At 44.3% G+C, this 13,258-nt stretch overlaps 1 protein-coding gene and 1 long non-coding RNA gene across 3 annotated transcripts in view; both read left to right on the forward strand.

Annotated features, from left to right (window-relative positions):
• Positions 1-12,861, forward strand: part of LOC115541631 (tetraspanin-15-like) — a 59,433-nt gene extending 46,572 nt beyond the window's left edge. The window contains exons 1-9 of one of the 2 annotated variants that reach the window (XM_030353451.1): positions 3,467-3,605; positions 9,604-9,651; positions 9,842-9,964; positions 10,260-10,334; positions 10,426-10,509; positions 10,803-10,901; positions 11,005-11,037; positions 11,182-11,265; positions 11,420-12,855. In XM_030353451.1, the coding sequence (XP_030209311.1) occupies positions 3,546-3,605; positions 9,604-9,651; positions 9,842-9,964; positions 10,260-10,334; positions 10,426-10,509; positions 10,803-10,901; positions 11,005-11,037; positions 11,182-11,265; positions 11,420-11,488 (675 nt within the window). In that variant the 5' untranslated portion in view covers positions 3,467-3,545 and the 3' untranslated portion in view covers positions 11,489-12,855. Of the gene's footprint in view, positions 1-3,466; positions 3,606-9,603; positions 9,652-9,841; positions 9,965-10,259; positions 10,335-10,425; positions 10,510-10,802; positions 10,902-11,004; positions 11,038-11,181; positions 11,266-11,419 lie in introns of those variants that run through there. The other variant, XM_030353452.1, reaches the window with a different exon arrangement.
• Positions 6-1,468, forward strand: LOC115541639 (uncharacterized). The gene is made up of 2 exons (XR_003976397.1): positions 6-822; positions 856-1,468. It is a non-coding gene; the product is annotated as an uncharacterized LOC115541639 (long non-coding RNA).
• Positions 12,862-13,258: the final 397 nt, after the last annotated feature.

A 13,258-nucleotide genomic window follows, 5' to 3' on the forward strand; every position in this document is an offset into this window, starting at 1 on the left:
TACGCCTCATTTCTGCTTCTGTAAATGAGTCCTGTGCTATGAAGTCAATAGTGACATCATCAGGAGGCTGATACTGTGTCACTCGTGTTCCCATTAAAGAAAACAATACATTTGTTCCTCACCATTAAGGGTTCCATGTGTTCATTCTGCTGTTACAATGTACCTCGTTTCAGTGACTCCTCCCCTCCATTCCTGTAAGAGGACAGGTGGACTCCTCCCATCTATGCATATGTAATTAGCTGTTGACTCCTCCCCTCCATTGCAGTTAGAGGACAGGTTGTCTCCTCCCTTCTATGCATATGTAATCAGCTGTTGACTCCTCCCCTCCATTGCAGTTAGAGGACAGGTTGTCTCCTCCCCTCTATGCATGCATAAGTAGCTGTTGACTCCTCCCCCCTATGCATATGTAATTAGCTGACGAAGGTCCTTACTGCTGGGAGGTTTCTGACTCGTGACGCTCCAGACCGACGCTCCTCTGACCTCAGACAGCAGAACCTCCTCACCCGTCAGACTGAGGCCCTGTGTCGCTGCCTCATGGTTCTAACATGGAGCACTTCAGGCAGGGGCTCCTTTGAAGGACTGTTTTTTCCTCGCATGATTCTTCACGGGCCCTGAGCCTGCTGAGGAGTAGGAGGAAGCTGTGTCTCAATAGGCCACTCCCCTTCTCAGTAGGCCACTCCCTTTCTCAGCCGGCCGCTCCCCTTCTCAGTAGGCCGCTCCCCTTCTCAGTAGGCCACTCCCCTTATCAGTAGGCCACTGCCCTTCTCATTAGGCCACTCATCAGTGTTACGTTAATGCTACTAGTATAGTAGTAGTATTAAGGTGATATACCGCTAGTATAGCAGTAGTATTAAGGTGACATAGTAATATTAGCATAGCAGTAGGATTAACTTAATATAGTACTAGTATAGCAGTAGTATTAAGGTAGTATTCTACTAGTATAGCAGTAGTATCATTGTAGTATAGTACTTCTAGTACAGCAGTATTAAGGTAGTATAGTACTATTATAGCAGTAGCATTAAGAAGTTAGTAAAGTAGTTCTAGTATAGCAGTAGCATTAAGGTAGTATACTCCTAGTATGGCAGTAGTATTAAGGTGGTATAGTTGTTCTTGTACAGCAGCAGTAGTAGTGTAGAGTGTTTGATTCCCCAGAGAGAGACAGCGTATCGATAATAAAACTCATTTACTAGGTCAATTATGGCTTCTTTCTGTCCCATTCAAAGGCATCTTCCACTTGTTCAACACAGAGAGGTGTTGTCGTGTGTGTCTGCTGGTGTTGAAGTGTCTGCATGTGTGTTTATATCCCAGATTGTATGTGTGAGGTTTAGTGTCCTTATTTGTTTGTGTGTCGGCCTCCGTGTGTGTCTGTGTCCGTGGTTCAATAGAGGGCGCTATATTCCCTTGAATATATCTGCCAACTATGAATCAACTATTATAAATACGAAATAAATCAACAAGAAACATAGCATTCATCCTCTTTTAATTGTGTGATAGACCGTACTTGCCACTGCCAGCAACCATTTAAATGCGTCTCAACGTCAATGATTTGGGCTAGGCTAGTAATTCATTTGAAATAAAGCCCTCCTCCAAGTCAGGGGCGCCGGCCACGTTGAAGTCAATGCAAGCGCACAAACGGTTTGCTGTCTATCAAGCAGAGACAGCCTTTCATTGGCGCAAGAAAATTTGGCCATGGGTCGCACCAGTGTGGCCCCCAGGCCTATGGTATCGCTTTTTTTTTTTTGTCACCAAATGATTGGGCAACTCAACCAATCAATCAAATAGGCTACCTCCCTCAGCAGCATTCGCCCAACACAACTAAATGTAGAGAAGAGGTAGATCGCTAACTGGCAGAGAGTTATAAGCACTTTTCTTCCCATTTCAGTGAAGGAATTGGACTCCCCAAGCAATGTTATACTTAAAACGAGCAAGTGAGTTACATATTAAGTCTTTCGGCCTGTAGCCTATAAACAAATAAAGCAACTGTCCCATATTTCCAACTGCAATTGAATTAGACATTGAGACTCATTGAGATTGAAAAAAAATATGAACCTTACCACGTTAAACACTACTTCCTGTTCGTCTGGTATGTTTCCTGCTGCTGTGTTGCGGTTGAAAGGAAACAAAGCTCTGTGTTGGTCTCTGATTTGGAACCTGTGAGAAATGAAATAATCCTTGAGAAACCACCGTGTGTGTGACCGTTCATTTGAGTGCGATGCTGAGACCAGTGAGATGTTCCCCTGAATATTTTGACAAGCTCCTCTTCTGTTGTTGGGGGTTCAGAAGGACCACCATGACAGACCTTCCTCAGTGGTCCTGAGCTGCCCAGCAGGGCTATTTTCGGGTTCCGGTTCTGCAGCTATTTAAGTTCACCCTTTCTTCCAGACGGGGGTTATCAGCGTTGTATCCTTCCCCGGATTGTCGGGAAGACTTGCATTAAGTTGTTGACCTGGTTATTTTTGTTCTGGTCTGGTATAGTATGATCGATCGTTTTGTTAATGGTTTGTTAAACATTATGCAGACATCCACTGATCCGGATACTTACATGAACTCAATCCATGATGTGTTGTTGAGTTTGTTAATACTCTCATGGTCGGCCATGTTGTTAAGGTCGTTGATACTGTAATGGTCAGCCATGTTGTTGAGGTCATTGGTACTCTCATGGTCAGCCATGTTGTTGAGGTCGTCGCTTTGAAGGTCTCCGACCTCTGAAGAGCCCCACCCCACTGAAGGCCTCCACCCCTCTGAAGACCCCCACCCCTCTGAAGACCCCCACCCTGCCAGGCCTTCTTCCTCTGTGGTTGAACGAGGTGTTCTGCTGTGATGCACATCATGTTCCATTGTAACCCCATTGTACCTCGGTCACGTTTTCTACTGAATTACATCAAGGATGTGGTAAAAGTGGTTTATAATGTACCTGCAACCCTGAAAAACACAACATTAACCGGGTTAATGAACACACAAAGAACATTTCAACAGGAAATCAGAATTATTTCTCACTGGAAACCCGGCCACAGAGCTGAAGGCCTCCACCCTCTGAAGACCTCCACCTCTCTGAAGGCCTCCGACCTCTGAATGCCTCCACCCTCTGAATGCCTCCACTCTCTGAATGCCTCCACCCTCTGAATGCCTCCACTCTCTGAATGCCTCCACCCTCTTAATGCCCCCCACCCCTCTGAAGGCCTCCACCCTCCCAGGCCCCCTGCTCTTGAACCCTCTGCAGGCGTCCTACTCTCTCTCTGCACGGCGTCTGCCTCCACTGTGGTCAAATGAGGGGTTATGCTGTGATGCTGTGGTCATGTGACCCCATTTGTACCTCGGAAAATGTTTTTCTATCAACGTCACATAGTTGACCCATCCTTACCCTAACCACACAACCATGAAACAACACAATACACCTTTACCCTACACACACACACACACACACACACACACACTCGTCACAAACACACACCTCCTCACAAACACACTCCTCCTCCTCACCCACACTCCTCTTCACACACTCCTCCTCACACACTCCCCTCAGGCAGCTGGATCTCCTCGTCACCATGGGTAAAATCAACGGCTGTCTGAAGTGCGTCTTCTTCCTGCTCAACGCCGTGTTCGGGGTAAGAGCTCCGGTCCTCCCGCTCATTCACTCTTCATCCAATGGAACCGATGTTTGGGTTTGGTGGCTTTCTTTATTTACATCAGTTTCCTACAAAGGGGTATAATAGTGTCACTAGCACTAGTGATACACATCTCAGTGTAGTGACACTAATAACAGTGTAGTGATACTATTAATATTAATGCAAGTTTAGTGATACTAATAAGATTTAAATATTGTAGTGATACTAAGAGTGTAGCGATACTAATAAGAGTTATAATAGTGTCACCAGCGCTAGTGACACTAATAAGTGATAATATTGATAAACATGTGTGACATGTGATGTGCCTTGTTCCTGTTATATGTTAACAATGTGCCGCTGAACAGGGAACCTGCGGGAAATCAGTTTAATACTGAGTCAGGCCCGGATTAATTTGTATCTTGGTTACCTCTAATACTTTCCTGTACAATAAGAAAATAAACTAGAACTGCAAGCAGTTATCCAGGGGTCCAAGCGATGTGCATTTCGCCGGCACAACGCAAAGCGTGTATTCAAAACGCTACCGTGAACCTGTGGATATAAAGGTTTTGACTGAGAGGTTCGGTGTGGGAGTTATAGCCCCAAACGCGTTTTCCTTGGTATAGCGCCACCTAGGGACCGGCAGGTCTGGATTTTGTCATCTGCTTAGTCCGAACAGATCTGGATCTAGTCATGCAATTGGCGTGTCTGCACCATTTACGGTTTGGGCTGTGGTCCCACTTTTAGGGAGGTAAGTATAGGAATAAAAAAAAAAAACACTACAAAAACAATAGGGATCCAACCTGTTGGCTTGGACCCCTAATAAATAATAGTGCAGGGATACTAATAGTATTGATAATTGTTAAGGGACAGGACAAGGGGACCCAAACCCTGGACACAGGGAGGCAGAGACGGAGTGAAAGGAAGTAGGATTTATTGGGACATCGGGTAGACGACAAGCTGGGGCTAGGCAAGCGGTAGTCAGGCAGGCGAGGGTTCGGTAACACGGAGTCAATCATGCAGGCAAGCACTCGGCGACAGGCAGGCAGGCAGTCAGGCAGGCAAGGACTCGGCGACAGGCGGGTTGCAGATGGCAGACAGGTGTGTCGGGAGAATGAGGACCAGTGGCGTCAAGTGGCCACTAAACGGGGCAGCTGGACCGTGTAGCAGGACGCGGCGCAACAATGATAGTGTAGTGATACTACTAAGAGGTATACTAGTGTCAGCAGCTAGTGATGCTTATAATAGTGTAGTGATACTTATAAGAGCGATAATAGTGTAGTGATACTAATTAGAGTGAAAATAATGTAGTGGTCCTAATAACTATAATACACTGGAAAAAGGTTTTTAAGCCGTACTTCATCTGATTATTATTTTGTAATTCAATTCAAATAAACATTTTTTGTTTTTTTTAAAATAACTTTTTTTTATTTCAAAATACTGTGAAATATACATATTTTTAATTAGGAGCTCAATTAAAGGTTGGGTACGGAATTCGCTTTTTTGGCCATTTTTGCAAAATTACTTGAAATCCTTATCATAACCCGCTTACAGCCACTGAGTCAGAAGTACTGAGATGAAAATTAAACTTGTCAATCATCTGTGGAACGGGCAGGGCTCGAAAAACTCCAGCCAATCATTTCCATTGCCATCGAGTTGCATTGGACAGTAAGTACGTCAATCAAACGGTCGTACTGCACTCCCCCTCCCCCGCGCCCCGCGCGCGACCCCTTCGTGCAGTACTCGTACTCGGTAGCTACTGGAACTAGTTAATCCACATTTGGACCTAGCAGTAGAAGACAATTTCCATGGCAGACAAGACGCCACCATCCCCACCACCACCACCACCACCACCAGCAAAGAGAAGGAAAACTCTTTTTCAGAGAGTAATTGATAAAAAAAACGCTGAAAGAGAAAAACTGAAATCAAGAATAATCCTAGGCGCTGCTTTCGAACGTTGGCGGCAACTAAAGGACGAGAAGGGTCTAAAAACCGATGCTTGTGTGGCGGTTGACCTAGTTTCAAAGTTTATACCGTTTATACTCGGTAATACCGGTGTTGAGACGAGTGTATTACTCGGTGTGAATATGTCCACACCGTGGCAACCCTAGTGAAAACCAAGACTTCCAATACAATTATATGAAACAAACATACATTTTCTAAAAATAGTAATGATTTATGTGACCGTTTAATGTTTATAACATCTGGTGCAACCATAGCCGCGAGAACGTATTCTCAGCAGGGGGTGCTGGAAAAAAAAAACCGGCCTGCACTAGACTCGCAACTCGTCACATTGATAAAAAAGATATATAGCAGCACAGCTCAATTACACCAGTGCATGCGCGCACAGTTGAAAATCGATCGTTGTGTTCACTTCCTTCCCACCATGGTTCACATCCAGCTGCTCACAGAACAAGTTTAGCGCACCACCGCTACCCTCACACTTTTTCATATAACCTTTTTTCAGCACTAGGTCATATGAGCATTAAATAAATGCTGCGTCTCAACATGCCTTGGACAGCAGCGAGGATGACTCGCTTTGCCACGGGCCGAAACAGTTTGGAGCGACCACAGCCAGAGCGAACACAGCGGGGCAGAGGAGTGTCAGGAAGTCTTTGGTGTACACATCAGTACGGCCTATTTGCACTACTGTTTAGTGGCAATGCAGTGTTTTATTCTATGCCTTTTTATTTTCGTATATTATTTCAATTAATACAATTTATTTATTCATGAAATCAAGATCTGGTCTTCAAATCTTTTTTCCAAATATAGGTCGTCTTACAATGGGGTTTGTGTTTATATTCGGACCAATACGGTACAGTGGGCGCTCACATGACGTTAAGCATTTCCTGGTGCATAATGTGACGCTTCAGAACCTAAAATCCCGTTTCTCCCCGTTGACACGACAACACATAACCGGCGTTTTCAGAAATCTCCACTTTGGCCGGAGTTTTTAGAAATGATCGTTTTCTGTGATAAGACAGGGCCTCGGACAGGGGGTGTTGCAGCACCCCCAGCACCCCTACTTCCCGCGGTACTGGGTGCAACTCACCCTGCGTTCACACCAAAAGATGCAAAAAGTTGACGCGCGTCGTGATCCCATTCAAAGTGAATGTAGAGACGCGTTGCTGCTTTGCTGCCGCAGCATTTGCTGCCGAGAAAACGGGCAGCAAAACTTGATTTGCGGCTCGTCAAAATCTGATTTGCGGTGCGGCATGCCCGTGCCCGGTAGGGCACGGGCGAAGGGCGCGTTCACGTATTTTGCGGCGCGTCAAATGCTGCTCGAGTTGAAATATTTCAACTTTTGACGCGCCGCAAAACCTTTGACGCGCCGCAAAACTTGATTTGACGCGCCGCAAAACTCAGGCGTCAACGCGTTCGGGCAGCAAATGCATCTTTTGGTGTGAACGCAGGGTTACAGCTGAATGTAGTGCCATGTTGTTAAACGAAAACCTACTAGCCTGGCTCGCTCTCGCGCATCTCTGTTCGCGCTCGTGCATGATTGCGCGTCCAGGTACTTGGAATGGGTGGAGTCAGAGTCAGCGTTGAAGGAGAGGGGGTAGGACCATTTGAGTTGTGTATTTTCAAAATCTGCTGGCGTTTCGCAAATCGCGTACCCATCCTTTAAGAAATATCCATTTTGACAAATGTAAAATTTTAAGGTTGTGTATTCAACTGATTAATAATTTTGTCATTCAATCCAAATAAACATTTTTTGTTTTCTTCCTAAAACACAGTTATATTTGATTAGGAGCTCAATTTAGAAATATTTGTTTAGACAAATGTACAATTTCAAGGTTACGTACAAGCCTGCGCATGCGCATTAAATACAAAGACGCTTACGACTACTGGACCAAACCGCAGTGTTGCCAACTTAGCGATTTTGACGCTATATTTAGCTACTTTTCAGACCCCTTTGGCGACTTTTTTTCAAAACAGCAACAAGCGACAAATCTAGCTCCTTTTTCAGCTGCAATTGGTGACTTTTGGCGACTTTTTGAGGTAAAAAGCACTATCGCTATTACCTCTTCACAACGAGCACCGGGTGCCTGCGCGGCCCCTCCCCCGTCTCAACGCACTTACAGGCAGCTCAGTCCTCGTGGTAAAAAAAAAAACGCACTTACAGGCAGCTCAGTCCTCGTGGTAAAAAAAAAAGAAAAAAAGAAAAAAAAAGCAAACTCAGGAACCGGATGTCCTTGCAGACCTTAAACTCCATCCTATACATCCGATATGGATTAAAGCTGTCAGGTGATGCTTGCTTTGAGCACCAGCTGCCTGATCATGATTTGAAGCTTTTTGGAACATCGGCTGCTTATTCATTCAAGGTAGCACCTACAGCTGAACCTGCAGTAGAGAGCCTTGACCAGAGTGACGATGACTCACTGGTTCTGTGAGCTAGCACAGCCTGTCTGTGTCTGGAGGGAGGTCTGGAGTAGGCCTAACTCTGCCATTTAGATTGTTAATATATATTGTATACAAAAATATGTTACGTTTAAAAATGTTCATGTTTAAATGAGAAACAATTGTTTGATTACATTTTAATCTTTTTGATTGGATAAAACAAATTATTTCTGATAGATATTTCTTAAATGAGAAACAATTGTTTGATTCGATTTTTATCTTTTAAATTGGATAAAACAAATTATATCGGATGCATATTATGACTTAAATGGGAAACAATTGTTTGATTAAATTGTAATCTTTTTGATTGGATAAAACAAATTATTTCTGATAGATACTTCTTAAATGAGAAACAATTGTTTGATTCGATTTTTATCTTTTAAATTGGATAAAACAAATTATATCGGATGCATATTATGACTTAAATGAGAAACAATTGTTTGATTAAATTGTAATCTTTTTGATTGGATAAAACAAATTATTTCTGATAGATATTTCTTAAATGAGAAACAATTGTTGGAGTGAATCAATATTTTTTTGTTTAGGATTTAACATACGATTTAAATGTATTAACTTCATTCAAAGAATAGAATTATACTTGGTGCCAAGTTGTATTATTTAGTTTTTATGAATATAGGAAATATTGTTTGAGGCAAGCTATATATTTGTCATTGGCTCAAGTTATGTAATATAGATGTGAACCATTACCCTAGATTTTTTTAATTGGTTCAACAGAAGGCTTTTTCCAGTGTAGTGTCACCAGCGCTAGTGTTACCAATAAGAGTGATCATAGTGTAGTTATACTAATAAGAGTGATAATGCTGTCGCCAGCGCTAGTAATACTAATAAGAGAGATAAAAGGAAGGAAGACCTGGTTTATGTTATCTAGTCTGAAGGTTTATCTGGACCAGAGGAGAACTGATCCACTGAACCGACGTCCTCACTGTTCTTGTTCTGTTTTCACATTCTGTTTTTACATTCCGTTTTCACACTGTTCTTGTTCTGTTTTCACAGTGCATTGTTCACACTTTGTGCGAACAATGCATTATAAAATACTGTTTTGAGATAAGTCAGACAATAACCTTTAAATTAGGTAAATGTCCTGTCAAACTAATTACGTATGTATAGAAGGATGTATACATCCGTTTTATTTTTTGGGCTTAATCAGTTGAATATATGAAAAATAAATGATTAAATTGTTTTCGTTTTTGCCTTCTAAAATTAAAATCGGAACAATTTCTAACAGATACCTCAAGCTAGTGTGAAAATGTTCCATACCTTGTTGTTTTGTCTACCTCTTGTGGTGAAAGATGAACTTGTTTGGTCTTTTTGATCTTCCTGAATGAATGGAACCAGTGCTGGGTGTTGTCTCCCTCTGGTGGTGAAACCTGATGTTGTAGTGAGACAACAGAAAGGGTCAGCTTCAATCATGGCTTAACTGACTGCTAATATGTGCATTCAATGTATTTCTTTGCTTCAATCATACATACTCTTTTGTTTTGTCTGACGCTTCATTAAATGCCTTGTCTTTCCTGGCAGTAGTGTTTTATTTGTACTATAGTGGCTATGACTTTGGTGAATAACATCTCATTCCGTTTAGATCTTTGGAGTTTCGATGATTATTGGACTTGTGAAGGCCCCCCCGCAGGTAACCCCATCTCATGACCTCTACATGACCTCCACATAAACCTCAACATGACCTCTACATAAACCTCCGCTTTAGCTAATCTCATGACCTCATTTCATGACCTCATCACATGACCTCATCACATGACCTCATCACATGACCTCGTCCCCTGACCTCGTCCCCTGACCTCTCCTGTCCCTGATGTCCCCAGCTGTCAAGACAGATGGGCCCCGGATCCTGGGCTGGGATGTGGGTATTCTCCGTTGGGATGCTGCTGGTTTCCATCCTCGGGCAGACGGCCGAAAGGACCGAGAAGACAGCACTGCTCAAAGGGGTAGGACAGACAGACAGACAGACAGACAGACAGACAGACAGACAGACAGACAGACAGACAGACAGACAGGCAGGCAGGCAGGCAGGCAGGCAGGCAGGAAGACAGACAGACAGACAGACAGACAGACAGACAGACAGACAGACACACAGACACACAAACAGAAACACACAGACACACAGAGACAGACAGACAGACAGACACACAGACAGACAGTCAGACGGGTAGACACACAGACAGTCAGACAGACAGACAGAGAGACAAACAGACAGAAGGGTGTTGACTACTGTGTCTCCAGTTTGCAGGTCTGATGGGGGCCATAATGATCATCATGATGATCTTAGGGATCGTCATGGCTTCCTACAGAAACCAGGTCTCTTTCTCTGTCTCTCTCTCTCTCTCTTCCTCTCTTTGATGTATCATTTTGATAAAGAAGTAAACGTGCGCTCTCTCTTTCTCTCAAGTTAAAGAACATCACCCCTGACTCTATGAGACCGATGATGGCAGATGACAAGGTACAAGAAGTTCTCGTCAACGTCCAAGGGCAGGTAAGTTGCGACCGTTACCTTGACAATCTTTCGTTACCCTGACAACCTGCTGTTACCCTGACAGCGCACTGTTACCCTGACAACGTCTTGTTACCCTGACAACGTGCTGTTACCCAGACAACAGACTGTAACCCTGACAACGCACTGTTACCTTGACAACGCGCTGTTACCCTGACAACGTCTTGTTACCCTGACAACGTGCTGTTACCCTGACAACACGCTGTTACCCTGACAATGTCTTGTTACCCTGACAACGCGCTGTTACCCTGACAACGCGCTGTGCCTCCCTCCAGTTCCAGTGCTGTGGCATTATGAGCTATGAGGACTGGGGGAACAGGATCCCTTTATCCTGTGAGTGTTTAGAAGACAACGTGTGCACTGACCGCCCAGGGGTAGATATATCTATACGTCTGTCTATCTATCTATCCATCACATTAGCACATCAGCTGAATATGGCTGATACATAACGCTGTTTGCTATATCATGTGTTTGCAGCACTTGGAAGGTCCAGCTAAAATCTACTCGAGGGTAATAATGGATGATCAGTAATCAATCTTTTTATTCAATATATCAGTAAACCAATCAATGCTACTGATCAGTAGCTAACCCATGTGTGTTTTCTGCGTGCGAGCGTGCGTGCCTGTGTGCGTGTGTTTGTGTGCGTGTCTCCAGCCGTGCTTCCCCATCGTGTCCGACCTGCTGGTTCCTGCCTTGACGGTCTCCATGGGTGTCTTCTTTGGCTTCGCTGTCACCGCTGTGAGTTCTCAGACACTTCAGCACCCTAATGCTCTGCACACACACGCACACACACACACACAATAACCTTGTGTGTGTGTGTGTGTGTGTGTGTGTGTGTGTGTGTGTGTGTGTGTGTGTGTGTGTGTGTGTGTGTGTGTGTGTGTGTGTGTAGCACTTCTGCCTGGGCGCGAGCCTCCTGATGATTGGTCAGGTGAGGCATCACGACGGCGGGCACGGATGACAGGCCATCGCCCTGACGACTCATGGGTACAAGCTGAGCCATGGCTTCTGACCTCTGACCTCACTCCTCATTTCTGCTTCTAAATGAGTTGTGGCCTATGAAGTCAATAGTGACATCACCAGGAGACTGAGAGTGTTTCACTGGTGTTCCCATTAAAGAAAACAAAAAAACAAAAAATTGTTCCTCAATGTTAAGTGTTCCATGTGTTCATTCTCCTGTTACAATGTACCTTGTTTCAGTGACTCCTCCCCTCCATTCCTGTAAGAGGACAGGTGGACTCCTCCCTTCTATGTATATATAATTAGCTGTTGACTCCTCCCCTCCATTCCTGTAAGAGGACAGGTTGACTCCTCCCCTCTATGCATATATATAATTAGCTTTTTACTCCTCCCCTCTATGCATGCATAAGTAGCTGTTGACTCCTCCCCCCTATGCATATGTAATTAGCTGATGAAGGTCCTTACTGCTGGGAGGTTTCTGACTCGTGACGCTTCAGACCGACGCTCCTCTGACCTCAGACAGCAGACCTCCCACGTCAGACCGAGGCCCTGTGTCGCTGCCTCATGGTTCTAACATGGAGCACTTCAGGCAGGGGCTCCTTTGAAGGACTGTTTGGCCTCGCATGATTCTTCACGGGCCCTGAGCCTGCTGAGGGGTAGGAGGAAGTTGTGTCTCAGTAGGCCACTCCCCTTCTCAGTAGGCCACCCTCCATCTGATTAGACTACTCCCCTCTCAGCCGGCCACTCCCCTCCTCAGTAGACCACTCCCCTCCTCAGTAGGCCACTCAATAGTGTTAAGGTAGTACTAGTATAGAAGTAGTATTAAGATAGTAAAGTCGGTCTAGTGTAGCAGCAGTATAAATGTAGTATAGTATTATTATGGCAGTTGTATTAAGAAGGCAGTATATTAGTTCTAGTATAGCAGTAGTATTAAGGTAGTACACTACTAGTATAGCAGCAGCATTAAGGTAGTATACTACTAGTATAGCAGTATTAAGGTAGTATACTACTAGTATAGCAGTAGTATTAAGGTAGTACACTGTATAGCAGTAGCATTAAAGTAGTATACTCTTAGTATAGCAGTAGTATTAAGGTGGTATAGTTGTTCTTGTACAGCAGCAGTAGAAGAGAAGCTAGGCACGGTGCTGAGTGTTTGATTCCCCAGAGGGCGAGACACCGTATCGATACTAAAACTCAATTACTAGGTCAATAATGGCCTCTTTCTTTCCAATTCAAATGCATCTTCCACTCTTTCAACACAGGCGGGTTTCATAGAGAGGTCTTCTTCAGAATTTATTTTGGTTTCTCAGAGAAGTGTGTGTGTGTGTGTGTGTGTGTGTGTGTGTGTGTGTGTTTGTGTGTGTGTGTGTGTGTGTGTGTGTGTGTGTGTGTGTGTGTATGTGTGTGTGTGTGTGTGTGTGTGTGTGTGTGTGTGTGTGTGTGTGTGTGTGTGTGTGGTTTTAGTTTTAGTGTACTTGTTTGTGCGTCGGCCTCTTTATGTGTGTGTGTGTTTATGGGTTTGTGTGTGTTTGTGCATTTGCAAGTGAATGTGTGTGTCTGTGTGTGCCTGTGTGTGTGTGTGTGTGTGTGTGTGTGTGTTTGTGTGTGTGTGTGTGTGTGTGTGTGTGTGTGTGTGTGTGTGTGTGTGGTGATTCGTGAGAATGTGTGTACTACACACGTGTGTTTGTGTGTGTGTGTGTGTGTGTGTGTGTGTGTGTGTGTGTGTGTGTGTGTGTGTGTGTGTGTGTGTGTGTGTGTGTGTGTGTGTGTG

Source organism: Gadus morhua, chromosome 4, assembly GCF_902167405.1.
Source record: "Gadus morhua chromosome 4, gadMor3.0, whole genome shotgun sequence".
NCBI lineage: Eukaryota > Metazoa > Chordata > Actinopteri > Gadiformes > Gadidae > Gadus > Gadus morhua.